This window comes from Mobula birostris, chromosome 2 (genome assembly GCF_030028105.1).
Source record: "Mobula birostris isolate sMobBir1 chromosome 2, sMobBir1.hap1, whole genome shotgun sequence".
Classification (NCBI taxonomy): Eukaryota; Metazoa; Chordata; class Chondrichthyes; order Myliobatiformes; family Myliobatidae; genus Mobula; species Mobula birostris.
In genome coordinates this window covers 116497715-116514745 of record NC_092371.1, presented here as the reverse complement: position 1 = coordinate 116514745, position 17031 = coordinate 116497715, and the positions used below count along the sequence as shown (strand labels likewise).

At 42.8% G+C, this 17031-nt stretch overlaps 1 protein-coding gene across 9 annotated transcripts in view; it reads left to right on the top strand.

The window, feature by feature from the left end:
* LOC140190211 (sodium/calcium exchanger 1-like) overlaps window positions 1-17031 on the top strand; it is a 237587-nt gene that overhangs the window by 10219 nt on the left and 210337 nt on the right. For all 9 annotated transcript variants that reach the window (XM_072246818.1, XM_072246793.1, XM_072246784.1 and 6 more), the window contains one exon: window positions 104-2091. In XM_072246818.1, coding sequence (XP_072102919.1) covers window positions 134-2091 — 1958 coding nt within the window. In that variant the 5' untranslated portion in view covers window positions 104-133. The remainder of the gene's footprint in view (window positions 1-103; window positions 2092-17031) is intronic.

Here is a 17031-nt window from a genome sequence, read left to right as displayed (position 1 = left end):
AAATCCGGAACACCATTCATTAGATGGCGAGTTATTCCCGTATAGCCTTGTACTGCAAATAGCAGAAATTCTCTAATTTTTTTTTTTGTTTGGTTGTGTTTAGATTGAAGCTGGATTCCTTTCGAGAACCACCATGCTAAGGTCGTGGAAAGCGGCGCCTTGTTCGCCTGTAATGAATGCTGGGTTTACGCTGGCGATCCTGTTCACTTGCCTTCAAGAAGTAAAAACGGAGAAAGTGCCCGGAGCCGAGAGCAACTCGTCCAACTGCGACGGTTCCTACAAGTGCAAAGCGGGCGTGATCTTGCCCGTGTGGTACCCGCAGGACCCTGCCGTCGGCGACAAGGTAGCCCGGGCCATCGTCTACTTCGTGGCGCTGATCTACATGTTCCTGGGTGTGTCCATCGTAGCGGATCGTTTCATGTCCTCGATCGAGGTGATCACCTCGCAAGAGAGGGAAATCACGGTAAAGAGAGCCAATGGCGAGACCAGCACCACCACCGTGCGCCTGTGGAACGAGACGGTGTCCAACCTCACGCTGATGGCGCTCGGTTCGTCAGCGCCCGAGATCCTGCTCTCCGTCATCGAAGTGTGCGGTCACGGCTTCCACGCCGGCGAACTGGGGCCCAGCACCATCGTGGGTAGCGCCGCCTTCAATACCTTCGTGATCATTGCCATCTGCGTGTACGTGGTGCCCGACGGCGAGGTGCGGCGCATCAAACACCTGCGTGTCTTCTTCGTCACGGCCGCATGGAGCATCTTCGCCTACGCCTGGCTCTACCTCATCCTGGCCGTCATCTCTCCCGCCGTGGTGGAGCTGTGGGAGGGTCTGCTCACCCTCGTTTTCTTCCCGGTCTGTGTTATCTTCGCCTGGGTGGCCGACCGCCGCCTACTCTTCTACAAGTACGTCTACAAGAAGTACCGGGCGGGCCGCCACCGCGGGGTCATCGTGGAGACCGAAGCCGACCCGCCCAGCAAGGCCGACATCGAGATGGATGGCAAGATGCTCAACTCGCACGAAGCAGCAACAGCAGCCGCCGCCGCTGCCGTCGGCGAGGCCGAAATGCCCGAGGCGGTGGTGACGGTGGCGGGGGGCACCAAGGACCAAGAAGAGGAGTCCCGCAGGGAAATGGCGCGCATCCTGAAGGAGCTGAAGCAGAAGCACCCGGACAAGGAGATGGAGCAGCTGATCGAGCTCGCTAACTACCAGGTGCTGAGCCAGCAGGCCAAGAGCCGCGCCTTCTACCGCATCCAGGCCACCCGCCTCATGATCGGCGCCGGCAATATCCTGAAGCGGCACGCCGCGGACCAGGCGCGCAAGGCCGTGTCCATGCACGAGGTGCGGCCTGAGGTGGATGAAGGGCCGGTCAGCCGCATCTACTTCGACCCCGGCAGTTACCAGTGCCTGGAGAACTGCGGTTCGGTGGCTCTGACTGTCGTGCGCCGGGGCGGCGACCTGACCAACACGGTGACGGTCGACTACCGCACTGAGGACGGCACTGCCAACGCCGGCTCCGACTACGAGTTCACCGAAGGCAGCTTGGTCTTCAAGCCGGGCGAGACCCAGAAGGAGATCCTGGTGGGGATTATCGACGACGACATTTTCGAGGAGGACGAGAACTTCTGTGTACACCTCAGTAACCTGCGCGTGGGCGGCGTGGCAGCTGCGCACGCGCCGTCGCCCAAAGCCGGGTCGGCAGCGCAGCCGCCGGCGGCCGGAGTGACGGGCGAGACCAACAACGACGCAGCGTCCGTTACCAGCGCTGCCGTCACAACCACCAGCAGCACCGCCGCCGCCAATCACGTAACGACGTCCGGCGCCTGCGCCGTCTCGGAGATCGCGTGCCTGGTGGCGCCCAGCACGGCTAACGTCACCATCTTCGACGACGACCACGCTGGTATCTTCAGCTTCGAGGAAAAGGTGATGCACGTGAGCGAGAGCGTGGGCGTGATGGAGGTGAAGGTGGTGCGCGCCTCGGGGGCGCGTGGCACCGTGCTCGTGCCTTACCGCACCATGGAGGGCAGCGCGCGCGGCGGCGGCGAGGACTTTGAAGACACGACCGGCGAGCTACAGTTCGAGAACGACGAGATCGTGTAAGTGGTTGCCAGGGTGTGGCGTGGGTGGGAAGGGTACCCGCCTACCCCTACCCCTCTCTGCTACTGTGAAACATGCTGGTGCCTGCAGTTTGTCAGTGATGCCATATGATTCTCTTCAACTGAGGGCAGTGGTGGTCTGGGGAGGGGCGATAGCGCAGTGGATTTTGGTTGGTAATGATTGGGACCTTCAGTTCTGCTTTCCCCATGCCCTCCTAAAAGTTGCCCTTCCCTTCACCCTTTTACTCCCAAAGGAATGCCTTAACCTATGTGATGATGCTTCTATATCACACCGTAGATACCCGCAATATTTCGGAACAAGAGGTCTGATTTAAGAATGAATTTGGGGAGAAAATATCCGGGCATGGCTGTTGAGGCGGCAGCTGAGAGACAAATTGGGAAATGATTCACTTGGGCTCCTTGCAAGGCATTAAAAATAAATCATTGTTTTGTAAGTTTTTGTTCTATATGACCAAGGGAGGTAAATTTTTAACTAGTGCATTAGTTTAAAAGGAAGGTAGGCTGAATGTTTTTTTTTGTCAGGTTTTGTGCCATGAGCTTTTGAAAAAAGGAAACCATAGTTTTTGCACGGTCCCTAAATTTTGTGTAGTTTTTTTTCCCATGTGGTTGGTGCTTTTTACAGCATTTTATTATCAAGGTGTGAAAATGTCCAAAGAAGCCTTATCTTACACTTCACAGCTTTCTAAGAGTGGAATGTAGGGAATGCTGACAGGGGTATTGCTTTTATCATTGGGAGTGGATTTTGCCCATCTGACCCTACTAGGGATCAGATTTGTGTCTTGGATATGGGAGTGTAGCTACAAGTCTACCTGGTGGAATCCTGTCGACCCATGTTCTTAGCACTTACTCTATGGGATAAGTGTAGGATAAGGCTTCATTAAGGACTAGAATATTTGTTACTAATGGTATTTAAGAAAAAAATCCTTTAGATAATATTTGGAAAGCTAAAGGAGAACTGGTGGATTTTATTCAGTTTCATTCATTTTCATAGCAGTCAACTTTTGGTTTCAGAAAAGCTGAATGGGTATAGCTGCCATAGGCAGTCTGGGTCAGCTGTTTGTTTGGGGGGGGAAAAACCCCACCTGGTTTTGTTGTTGTCACTTGTCACAACAGCTCTGCAGCCTGTTGTGATCAGCTGTTTTTTCCAGGATTGGGGTGGCTGGAACTGAGTTTGGTGTGGTGGAGGTTAATGCACTTGTAGTGTTGCAATCTGGTTTGGTGTAAAACCACAATTTGCACTGCCTGTACTTTATTGCAGCTATGAATGGACATGCACAATAAGTATTTATGCTGGAACTGGAAATGCCCATGACATTACTCACTTTATGCAGGAAGATAAAGTGGGTAATAAGGTATGGGTTGTTGGGATTTATGATGTCCATTACATTCCCCATGTGTTTTTAGAGCCTTGAGAGTGAGAACCTGAAAGCACATTGAACCTTGAGGCTGTCCCTCCATTCATTTACATAATGGCTGACCTTTATCTCACTGTTCTTGATTGCTCTGCATCATATGATATACTTAAATAAAAACCTGGGTCGGATTTTGATCTTCAAGTTCAAAAGGCTGACTGACCTCACATGTTGCAGATTTCCACTGTGGGGAAAGCATATTCTGATTTCACCGCTGATGTGCATGGTAGAAAGGCATGTAGAATTTCAGCCAGTGTGGGGAATCCTCTTGGAAGTATGGCTGTTGTAACCTCTCCTGGTCAGCCTTGCACTTTTGCCTAACATCCCACTTGGTCTTCAACTATTGATAGTGATTCATTTGTTTGTGTTCATTGGCCAGGCTGTATTTGTGAGCACTCATCCTTCAAGAATACAGTATTTTGTTCGCTGAGGAATGGGACAGCCCTAGCTGGTTGACAGGGAATGAGCGATATTCTCTGCAGACTTGGTAGATTAGTCTGCTCTGAAACCTAAAGGCATGAAAGATCAGATATAGCAGTTCAACCACGATGGGAATTGCATGGCACTGAAATAACAAACCTGGTATTTGGATCAATCTTGTATTTTCTAACGTGTGCAGACATGTCAAGACAGTCGTGATGTTCTGCTTTGTCCTGCAGTGAGGGAGAACTCTTGGTGAGTGAGTGAAGAAGGCTGAGGATCAATAGATAAAGTAGTATCATGAGGTTGATTATATCTATCTACAGATCAAGTGTATATCTGTGACACTGCTCCTTCCCAACACAACCTAATTTTCGATCTACTGCATTATCCTATTTAATCCTTCTAACATAAAACAACCTCCACCCTATAATTTGTCAATCATAGACCACCTTTTGCAAGGGGGTATTACTACGGATGACAGCATGTAACTCATCAAGTGATTAGTGTCCTGTTCAACCAAGTTAACAAATAGCCTAGCTACTTGCATAGTAGCACACACAAGATGCTGGAGGAACTCAGCAAGTCAGGCAGCAGCTATGGAAAAGGGTAAAGAGTCAATATTTTGGCCCAAGACTCTTCAACAGGATTGAAAAAAAGTCAGATGAAGGGTCTTGGTCCAGAAATCGACGGTTTACTCTTTTACATAAATGCTGCCTGACCTGCTGAGTTCCTCCAGCATTTTGTGTGTACTACTTTGGATTTCCAGCATATCTGCAGATCTGCTCATGTTTGTGAAGCTACTTGCATATGTCATTTTGTGTAGTTTATATTCCAACTGTTACAATTTTACTTTTTTTCAATTCTAAGATGGGAGTAGGATGCTTAAGGTGGCAGATTCTGGGCTTTATGGGGCCCAGCTATAAACTACAGCACCTAGATAGTTGAGTAATTCTTGCATACTGGTGTGCTGATACTATGTCTGATGGCTAAGCTTGGGACCCAGGTCTGCAGTTCAGATGGTTTTGCACTTCTTGGTAGTTGTCTTTAACTTTTTCTATGTGCATTAATTGAGAATGTCCCAAGAGGGGTTAATGTTCTCTTTATTGAAACACTTGTCAGTGATGTCTTTTAGTTGTAGCCCATCTGCAGGAAAGGAGATGCTAGGTTTTTTAACATTCAGTTGAGTTTCAGTATTATGAACCCAAGCTTTTTTTCAAAGCCAGGAAATATGGAAGCCTGGGAATAGATTGCATCATTTTGAGCTATGATTGATGTTCTCGACTACTTTGTGTTTTAGTATTGCACACTGGAAATGGGTTTCCATTTATGCTCTGACATTGTCGGGGACCCAAGCTGGAGCACATGGAAATACTCTACGCTAAATAGACTTCATTCCTAAATATGACCACCAGCACTGCTCCTTTTAGATCTCCACTGTGTTATCAATGAACCAACCTCGCAAGAGTTGTCTGTCATAAAGTTTGAATAAAATTTTGCGTATTTTCAAGACAAAATAAGCAATAAGGTTGCTAATTGATGGCACTAATGCATGTTAATTGCTTAATAGATTTTAAAAAAGGGCCAAAGATTTGGGTCTGTACTGAAATCAAGCAGGCATTTTATTTACTACTTGTCCAATATATGCAATACAGATGAAAATTTACCACTATTTTAAAATACATTTATACATCTTTCAACTTTTCATTACTTGGTATGTACATCACGATCTAATTTGTTTAAAGGCAAATTTCGTATAATTAAAAGACAGTTATTTGACATTCAAAATGGTTATTTTGCATTTGAATGTTTGATAAGTCAATCATTTAATGTATTTAAAATCTTTTTTTTAAATTGAGGTGCCAGATTTATTCGCAGAATAAGTAATACAGCTGGTTGTGCATATTGCTTTGACCTTGTAGTTTAGCCAAATCAACATGTAGTGCTTGAGTGTTGTGCTTAAGTTACATAGCTTATTAACACTGTCAGAATTTTAATGCAATTTTTGATGTATTTAAGTAATTTTTAAAGCACAATGACACTTGGCCTTCCATCTCAGAGTTACATGTCCAAGAAGACCTCTGTGCTTTGTAATTTCTCACCAGTTCAAGAAAAATAATTGGGCCGCGAGCTTCTGTCATTTTTACAATTGGCTCTTTTACACCCAGCATTAATGGACACCTGGGGTTAGGTTATTTTTGTGTCACTTGGCTGCAGAAAAAGAATATTATAAAATTGTAAAATGGGTATCTCCCAGTTACAACTGACACACTTGAGGTGTTCATGGGTCAAATTTATTGTTAAATTGTCTGTTGCATTGGATTTTAATTGTTGACAGGTTGTGGAAGCCAGTGGCAAAGCCAGTGTTTATCATCAATCCCTGAAAACCCTTGAGTAAAAACCTGTTGGGCTATGAGTGACTAAATGCTGTTTATGGAAGGAAAATTGAAACTAAGTGATCACATTTTAGCTTGAAGTTTCTTCCATGAAGAGCATTAGTAAGCTGGTTGGGCTTTCAGATGATCTACTGGTTTTGTGGTCAATACTAATTATTCTAAATTGATTTTGCAATTTATTTCTTGCAGACATGTTTGCATCCCACTAGGGAAGCTAGACAATTTAAACAAGTAACTGGATCAACAATCTAGATATTTGCTGGTTACTAAAATGCAGCTGACTATCTGTCACAAAAAAAAAAGCAGTACTATTTTGGACCCATTTGCTATGATGCTTCTAAAAGGCTAATGAGCAAACGTGAGTTAAACCAAGAGCTTCTGATAGAGGTCAAATGAACTTTGGAGGGTTGCAGAGAGGAAGAGAATAAAGAAATACATTGTAGTATGTAATTTAAAAGACCTTACAGATGATTAGAAGATGTAATTTTAGCATATTAGTATTGCAGAAAAAAATGCCTACCATCTACTAGGTTTTCAGGAACAATAAAAGAAAATAGAGGTTACTGACAATCTTTTTAAAAAGGAAAAGGCAAGGCTTTTGTGCAGAAGGATTACTTTATTGTGAACTCTTCCCTTCCCACTGCCTAATTGTTTGCATTTCCCTGTTCATAATAGCCACAGCAAATAGTGATGTTAATATAGTATGACCCCTCTTGTGAAGCTGCACTACTGGTAAGTGCATTAATTGGAATCGGGCCCACACCCCGTGAATCTGAATCGCAGCATGTACATTTTATGGCAGAGAAGGACATCAGCTTAGTGCCCTGTTAATCATCAGTACTACTTATACTACAGAAAGCACGTCCTCCCCATGAGTTGGCCCCTCTAAATGACTTGCATTTGTAGTATTCCTTTCTTGCTGTATTAAATGAGTTCAACTGTTTTTTTATGTGGTACACCAGTATTATCATTTTTTGCTGTTTTTAAGTCTGCAGTATCCATTTTCCAGCTGCTAGGTTGTTTGCATCAGCCAGAAAGGGCAGAATGGGAAGTTCCAATGGTGCCCTCCAATTTGAAAGAACACAGACAGATCTTGGCAGAAATGGAGAACAGATGTGACTGTCCATGTGTTTAAATGTGGTCTTTCCTTGGACCAGAGTTGCAATTTGCTGACTTGGACAGCCCCTTGGGTATCAGAATTAACTTTGGCATCTCTACAAAAGACTAGACAGCTACTCAACCATACCATCTGCTGCAAGTTGTCCTGCAGATAACATGTAGCCTGTTTAGTGGATGCTAAGGTCACTATTGTAATGAATGTGGCAGACAATTGTCTAAACCAGTATCAGTCAATCAGTTATCCATGGAAGTGTCAGCTGAGTGATGAACATTTTATTGCCTGGTTGGGCCAGTACACTTGGTCGTAGAAGGAAGTGGTCACTGAGGCATAATTTATGTACTTCAGAGTACATGAATATGGTGTTCATATACAGTACTATTAATTCAGTTAAACCATTTGCAAGATTTAAAAAAGCATATTAAATTTGGCATTAATTTTCTGTGCTAGCATTCCTATTCTGCCAGTAAGATAAGTTTATTCTATGCATACTATCAATCATCTTGAATTGTTTTGATTTTTGTTTCTTTCTGTTATTTACACAGTGAATGTTTACATAAATGACGTAAGAGTGGGTAGGGAGCATTTACAAGGACGTTTTGAGCTTGAGTATTTTGTTTGAGATTAGATTGTCTGGACTAGGGTTATCAATATATGTAACAAAATATTTTAGCCCTGACTTAAAGGTACAAATGAAGAAATCAAGGGTTCACATGACTAAAAAAAGTAGAAAAGTAGCAACATGGATTTAGTTGATTGAAGTCTAGAAAGATTCCCCACCTCCACCCCCAACGAGCAGGATAGTGAAGGATTAGAAACAACTCTGGGCAAATTTTGGGGATGAACTATCAGAAAGGTTTGTTTAGGCAGAAATGTCTTCTAAAATGGGGATTCCCATCCTCCTTTATGCCATGAAACCCTAGCAATAACCAAGGGATCAGTGGACCCCAGGCTGGGAACCCCTGTTCTAAAAGATACCTGAATGAACACTGGAAGAACTGTAAGTTGCAAGGCTTGGAGGTAGAACAAAATATGGTTACACACACCCAGAATGGATATGATGTGCCAAGTGGCTTGCTTTGCTGCAAGTTTCTGATTATCGTACTGACTTGGTTAAAGAGTAAATTAAGTTGAAGGACATGACAATATTTGCTGTCAATCTTTTATAGGGTTTCTTTTAGCCAAAGCTTAAACAATGTTTCAAGTCAAGTAAATTGAGAAAATTAGATTTTTCTTGATCTTTTTAAACCATAATTGTGGAAGATTGGGAGAAATTCTGGAGAGCTACAACAGCCATGCATTAGGAGTCTTTAAGTAAATAATGACATGGGAACAGAATTTGCCAAAGTTCATTACAATCCTTAGCAAGTGCCTTGAATGCTATTACCTCTTAGAAAGTGAAACCAAGTGACAAAGCTTCACTCCCAGATCAGCTCAATGCCTTCTATGCTTGCTTTGGAGGAAACTCTCACAACCCCTAATGACCCTGTGATTTCAGTTTCTGAGGCTGACATGAGCACCTTTCAGGACAGTGAACCTACATAAAGCATCCAGCCCAGATTGGATACTTGGCCGAGCAGAAAGACCTGTGCTGACCAACTGGCTGGAGAGTTCACCAATATCTTTATGCTCTCGCTTTGGCAGTCTGTGGTATCCCACATGCTTCAGCATGGTTTCTGTAAAGGGAAATCTTGCCTGACAAATCTGTTATGAGTTCTTTGAAGAAGTAAGTAGGGTGGACAAAGGAGAGGCAGTGAATGTCATTTACTTAGGTTTTCAGAAAGCATTTGATAAGGTGCCACATACGAGACTGCTTAACAAGATAAAATCCTATGGTGTTACAGGAAGTGTACTGGCATGGATAGAGGAATGACTGACGGGCAGGAGGCAGTGTGTGGGAATAAAGGGGGCCTTTTCTGGTTGGCTGCCAGTGAATAGTGGTGTTCCTCAGGGGTCAGTATTGGGACCGCTTCCTTTCACATTGTTTGTCAATGATTTAGATAGTGGAATTAATGGCTTTGTGACAAAGTTTGTGGAGGTGTAGGTAGCACTCAGGAAGCAATGCAATTCCAGCAGCAAGACATAAACAGATTGGAAGAATGGGAAAAAAGTGGCAGATGGAATACAGTATTGGGAAATGTATGATGTTGTGTGCTGGTGCAGCAGGCTGAGGGTAGCAGATGTATGTTGTGTGCTGGGGCTGCAGGCTGAGGGTAGCAGACACCAACAGAATCAACAAGCTCATTCGTAAGACCAGTGATGTTGTGGGGATGGAACTGGACTCTCTCACGGTGGAAAAGAGGATGCTGTCTAAGTTGCATGCCATCTTGGACAATGTCTCCCATCCACTACATAATGTACTGGGTGGGCACAGGAGTACATTCAGCCAGGGACTCATTCCACCGAGATGCAACACAGAGCATCATAGGAAGTCATTCCTGCCTGTGGCCATCAAACTTTACAACTCCCTTGGAGGTCAGACACCCTGAGCCAATAGGCTGGTCCTGGACTTATTTCATAATTTACTGGCATAATTTACATATTACTATTTATGGTTTTATTATTATTTATTATTTATGGTGCAACTGTAACGAAAACCGATTTCCCCCGGGATCAATAATGTATGACTATGACTATGCATTTTGGTAAAAGGAGCAGTAGTGCAGACTATTATCTAAATGGGGAGAAAATTCAAACATCAGAGTTGCATAGGGGCTTAGGAGTCCTTGTACAAGACTCCCAGTAGGTTAATTTGCAGGTTGAGTCTCTGGTAAAGAGGGCAAATGCAATATTGGCCTTTATTTCAAGGGGAATAGAATATATACTGAAGATTATAAGACACTAGTCAGGCCTGTTTAGTGTATTGTCAACTGTTTTGGGCCCCATGTCTCTGAAAAGATGTATTGTCACTGGAGAGTGTCCAGAAGGTTCACGAGGATGATTCTGAGAATGGAAGAGTAAACATATGAGGAGAGTTTGGCAGCTTTTGGCCTATACTCATTGGAATTTAGAAGAATGTGTGGGGATCTCACTGTTATCTACCGAATGTTGAAAGAAATGGATAAGGTTGATGTGGAGAGGATGTTTCCTCTGGTTAGGGTATCCAGAACTAGAGAGCAGGGCTTCAGAATTGAGGGGTGACCTTGTATTAATGAAGTAAGGAGGAATTTTATAGCCAATGAGTGGTGAACCTGTGGAAAACTCTGCCACAGACTGTGGTGGAGGCCAAGTCTGTGGTATATTTAAAATGGAAGTTGATAGATTCCTGATTGGTTGGGGCATCAAGGGATATGGTGACAGGGCAGGTATATGGGGTTGAATGGGATCTGAGATGAGCCTTGATGAAATGGCAGAGTGGACTCAGTGGGCTGAATAGCCTAATTCTGCTCCTATTTCTTATGGTCTTGGGGCTTCAATTATACTAGTGCCTAAAAAGAATGTGGTAACCTGCCTCAATAACTGTGAAGTGCTTTGAGAGGTTGGTGTTGAAGCATATCAAGTCCTGTCTAAGAAATGACTTAGATCTGATCCCATTTCATTGGCTATCCACATAGCTCTGGAATATCTGCACAGCAAAGGTGCATACGAGGAGTGATTAATAAGTTCGTGGCCTAAGGTGGAAGGAGATGAGTTATATAGCTCTAGTTACATGCACATGCAGTTCAACTCCAAGTGATTATGCAGAAAATTTGAAGTTAATAATTCATCAGGGGTGATTGATAAGTTCGTGGCCTAGTTCGTGGCCTAAGGTGGAAGAGGATGAGTTATCAACTTCAAACTTTCTGCTTAATCACTCACAGTTGAATTGTATGTGCACGTAACGAGAGCCGTAAAATTCATCTTCTACCTTAGGCCACAAACTCAATACCCCTGCTGTGGACACTTTCTGGAGGTCCAAGATCTGTATGCTCCACAACCGCTGGACTAAGTGTAAATGTAGGAGAGGACTGTGCTGAAAAATAAATGTGCTAGGTTTTCTAAAATTGACTCCTTCACCTTATCAATCACTCCACGTACATCAGGGTGCTCTTTATTGACTAAGCATGGCATTCAATACCACTGTGCCCTCAAAACTAATCGATAAGCTTCAAGACTTGGCCTCAATACCTAATTTTGCAGATGAATCCTTGATTTCCCCACTTACGGATCTCAGTGTAGATTAACAAAAATATCTTTACAGCCTCCATCGGCACACATGCACCACAAAGCTGTGTGCTTAGCTTCGTGCTCTACTCACTTTATATTTATGACTGTGTGGTTAAACACATCTCTAATGTCATATTAATGACTGCTGACCACAGCACTGTCACTTCCTTTGCAACTGACATTGTTGGTTAATTGCCTTCAGAATGAAGGGAGGGATGCCATCAGTACATGGGCTAGTTATATGACCTTCTCTGTAAGTTGTGTTTTCTGCATGCACATGATTTGGTTTACTGAACTTGGCTGGATGTTCTGATGCTTGTTGAAGTAAGCAATCGTGGATGTTGTGGCTACAACTTGTAAGTGGCAAACAGATATTGAGTTGACACCAGGTCATTTATTTATAGAAGACATGCATTTATGATGAGGTCAATATTCACTTCCCCTCCATTATTTTTGAGGTTATTTTCCCCTGTATCAGCTTGTGCATAAACACTGTCCAGTCCTCATTGACTTTTAACTTCTAGATCACTTCAGTCGTGTTATTACCCTTCAGTCTCCTATGCTCTTGGGGTGAGGGGAAACTGCCTATTCAATCTCTTCTTGTACCTCAGTCCCTACCGTGCCAGTAGCATCCTCATAAATCTTCACTCTTTCCATATTTTAACAGAGATATAGTATGGAACAGGCCATTCCAGCCCACAGAGCCGTGCTGCCCAGCAACCTACCTATTTAACCCTGTCCTAATCACAACAATTTACAATGACTAATTAACATGCTAACTGGGTATGTCTTTGGACTGTGGAGGAAACTGGAGCACTTGGAGGAAATCCACTTGCACGTGGGAAGGAATGTACCAACTTGCTTATAGAGCACACAGAATTGAACTCCGAACTCTCTGACGCCTTGGGTTGTAATGGTGTCGCACTAACTGCTGCGCTATGGTGGTATCCCTGCTACAGTAGTGGCATCCCATCTTGATGTCTTTCCTAAAAGTGGATGACCAGAATAACATACAATCCTGTAAGTGTGATCTAACAGAACATCCCATCTTCTGTTCTTAGTGCTTAGAGTAAGGAAATCAGGTGTGGCAAATGCTTCTCTTCTGGCCCCTACCATCTACCTGTTGCCACTTTGTTCTATGTACTTGTACCCATAAATGTCCTGTAACACATTTCAGGACCACATTTACATCCTGCACGAGCTTAGCTGACAGAAATGTAACAGTTTGCACGAGTTAAGTTCCATCTGCCATTTCTCAGCCCACTTTTCCAGTTCATCTAGATCCTAGATCTACTTTAGCACCAATTTTGGAGTCGTCTACAAACTTGCTAACTATATCATCTACGTTCCCATCCAATCATTAACAGGAATGATAAACAGCAATGAACTTGTCACAGATTTCTGCAGCATGCTGATTACTGGCTTCCGGTCTGGAAGAACAATACTCCCTGCTATCACCCTCTGACTCCTACCACCAAGCTAATTATGGGCAGATGTTTCCAAGTGTTTGGAAAGGGAATGCTCAACTGACATATTGTCAGTCCTGATATCATCCATTTTCTCCCATGATCATCTTGGGTATTGAAGCTACCACTGCTTTTGTTTCCTTGTTTTCTGTATTTTTCAGGGAACATTCTCTTTTGTCTTTTATTTGTCTAGTTTGCATTTTTATTTGCATTATTTTTGAATTTTAAAATTTATTCCTCAATATAGAACTTCTTTATTGCTAGATTTTTTAGCTTGATTATACTATTTTCTAATTTTAGCTCATGACTGGTTTATAAATTACTCACTTATCATGTGCACTAACATTTCTAGTGTATCACCTTTTTTGGACAATTTAAAATAATTTTGAAATATTGGTGTTGGAAGAAATTTATGCCTTTTCTGCATGAAAGGTTTGACTAATGGGCTGTTATTTCTGTTTTTGCCACAGCTAGACTCTATCAGTTTAGTAAATTCTTTGCTTTCAGGCATTTATCCAGTTTTCTTGAATTAAATCTGCCTATACCCCTATTACCCCTGGCTATGTATTCCTGACCCTGATCACTTAAAGGTGAAATATTTGCTGGTGTCATTTTTGTCCAGTTTCTTTGACATTACTTTCATTCAACATCTCTTTCCATGAGATTCCTCTGCTAATGGGAAAAGTTTCCTAGATCTACACCCTTCATTATTTTAAGTACCTCTTTAAGAACCTCAACCTTTTCGGTGCCGGAAGCACTCTTGACTCAAATTTTCCCATGAATTCAAATGCTTGCTTCCTTGGAATTGGATGTTAAATCCCTCTAAGCCCTGTGTATCTTCCTAAAACATGGATCCTAGAACTGCTACAGTTTTGAAGGAAGCAGTGTTTAGTAAATGCTAATCATAACATAATGAAAGTAGGAACAGGATCATGGTTGATTGATTTCGTTACCTTTCTAAAATGCACAATTGGTGTATCTTCCAGCACCAATCCAATGATATTCTATTCGTCCTAAGTTTCCAATCACAAAAGCATCTCTCTGCCGTCACTCTAGCTCCTATCTCCATTGGCATTTTGGCCCCAGTTTGTCCTTAGTTATAGGCTCTAATCTCCTTAAAAATAGTTTCCTATATGGGACTTGATAGTGTAGACTAGGTCAGCACTAGCGTCATTAATGTATCTTGCTGGGGGTAGTTTTCTACTCTAGGCAGATCTGTTCCATCTGTGCTGGAACTGCATGGTATCTGAATGTTATTAGCTGCAGTGTCATTGGGATTTTAATTTTTTTGCTGTATCCAGTGCTGCTGCTACTCATAATATAGAATGAAATCTCACACCTAATGTGATTCCTTCAATCCAGGATTTATTTGGCATTTTTGGTTGAAGGTGGTTTAGTTCTCAGCTTTGTCTTTTGCATTCATGGTGCTTCTGCTAACCATTAGAAAGAATGCAAATATCTCTGTTTAATTGTTTGTGACCATTTGCTTCTTGATGCATCATGTATTCAGAGCTTTGATTAATTGGATGTCATAGTCAGCACAGAAGCAGGCACTTTGGCCCAACTCATCCATGGCAAATGTGATGCTATCAATGTTCGTCCCATTTTTGCCCATGTCCCTCTATTCTCCCATTCAAATACACGTCCAAATGCCTTTTCAAATGTTGCAATTGTTTTCTATTACTTAGCGTGCATGTATTTCTAGAGTGTAGATTTGCTGAATTAGCACTTTTAAGTAATGGCTGGAGATGTTTTTACACGCTTCTAGAACTTTCCTGAAGTGGGATTGATCACGTGTCATGCTGGTAAAGTCGAGTGTGATATGTTATTGTGGTGAAGTACAGCTTCTGGGAATGCCAGATCAGAAGTGTCATTTATTTGGAAGTAGGGATTGTTCCCGTAAGGAGTGTGTAGTGATTATACCAACTAGTACTCTCATCACAGATTAATCTGCCATAATGGCGAGAACATATTGCTTCCCTCAATATCTGATGCATCCTGTTCTTGTACGAGAAGTGATGCCAGTGAGATACTCTTGGATTTTAAAATTCTTCCCCCCCCCCCCCACAAAGAATGATTTCTTTTAACTTTGCGTTTCCAAATAGTGTTTAAACTGAGTACTGATTCACAGCTGAAGGAAGATACTAATAGTAATCAAATATCATTGCACAGGTTTCTCAATGCCATGAGATTCCATGGGGTTTTTGAGCTTGTCTAGATTCACAAGGCTGCGACTCCTCCCTTTATCTCTGTATTGATACCTCTTGTAGGTCCATCCTGCCCATAGGCCAAATATATCTTAGATGGTGGAAGTGCCTGGTTCTTCGATTGAATGCATATAATTTGAAGTCTTAAACTGTTAAGTTAGCAGCTTAACTATATGGGGTTATCAAACCATGTTTGGTCTGTTTAGTCCTGCTTCCATTCTCTTGGTCCCAGCTCTGCAAATTGCTCGGGGGAGTGGGGGAGGGAGGCATAATTGGCACATCCGCAAATATTGACAAAGACTTTGCAACATTGATTGGACTGTATGTGCCATTGCCTGAATCTGACTTCAGTGCTACAGGTTTGTCTGGTTTTGTCCTTCAAGTGCTTGTAAGGTTTTCTTAAATTGAGTGATTTTTATGCCTTTGTGGAATAGTCCTTCATGGTAAGGACATCTATTGCATTGACTTGACATTACTGATTGAATCTTGATGGGTACAACTGAACAGCTTGACTATGTAATATCCTTTCCATTTCAGAGTACTTAACTGAAGCATCACAAGGCACAAGAGTTTAAATAGCTTGCTCCATCAAAATAACTTAAATTGTCAGAAAAGTTAATGGAAGGTCTCCTTTAAAAATAATGTGCATAGTTCTACAGAGCTTTGGTCAGATCTCTTGTTGCAAAAATTTACTTGTGGGCACCGTATCTTTAGCAGGAGATGATGTTACTGAAGGATTCAGGTGTGTTAGAAGTTTGGAGAGGAGCGGACTTCAATCAGATCCACTGCCCGAGTACAAAAGGCAGGAGTGGTTCTAGGCAGCATGATAGAGCATTGACCAGTGACCAGTAAGAGCAAATGAAAGGTAGGCAGGGGCAAGCACAGTAGCCATTGTTGCAGCAGCCGTCGTCTGAGTGGACAGAGTCAGGGTGGTGATAAAAAGGCTTTAGTTCTTCAAGGCTTCACTCAGAGAAAGCAAAGGAAAGAAAAGCTCAAGTTTTTTTCCTTCTTTTTGTATCTGCTCAGATAGGATGTAGAGATGCCAGGCAGGATAGTGCAGTGCTCCTCTTACGGGATGAGAGAAGGCAGGAAAGCAGGGGGACCTCCAGTATCCTTAACCAATACAACTGTGAGAAGTACATCCAGCTGCAGCTTCTAATAAATTGCATTAAGGAGTTGGAGCTGGAACCGAATGAACTCCAGGTCATTCGGGAGGCTGAAGACGTGATATGACACAGAGAGGTAGTTATACCCAAGGTACAAGAAATTAGGTGACAGTCAGGAATGGGAAAGGGTTAAGGGGTTGTATATATCCCAAAGAGGAGGAAGTATTCTAAAGGAAAGATAACACAACCGTGGCTAACAAGAGAAGCCAAAGATAGGTTGTATAATAGAGCAAAAATTAGTGGAAAGTTAGAGGATTTGGAAGCTTTTAAAAACCAACAGAAGACAACCAAAAAGTGAAGATGGAATACTAAACTAAGCTAGCTAATAATATTGGAGGATACCAAAAGCTGCTTCAGATACATAAAGTATAAAAGAGAGGTGAGAGTGGATATTGAACCACTGGAAAACTATGCTGGAGAGGTAGTAATGGGGGGGACAACGAAATGGCGGATGAACTGAATAAGTCTTTTGCATCAGTCTTCACTGTGGAAGTTCCAGGTGTCAGGGCATGAAGTGTGTAAAATTATCATAACTAGAGACAAGGTTCTTGGGAAACTGGAAGATCTGAAGGTAGATGAGTCATCTAGA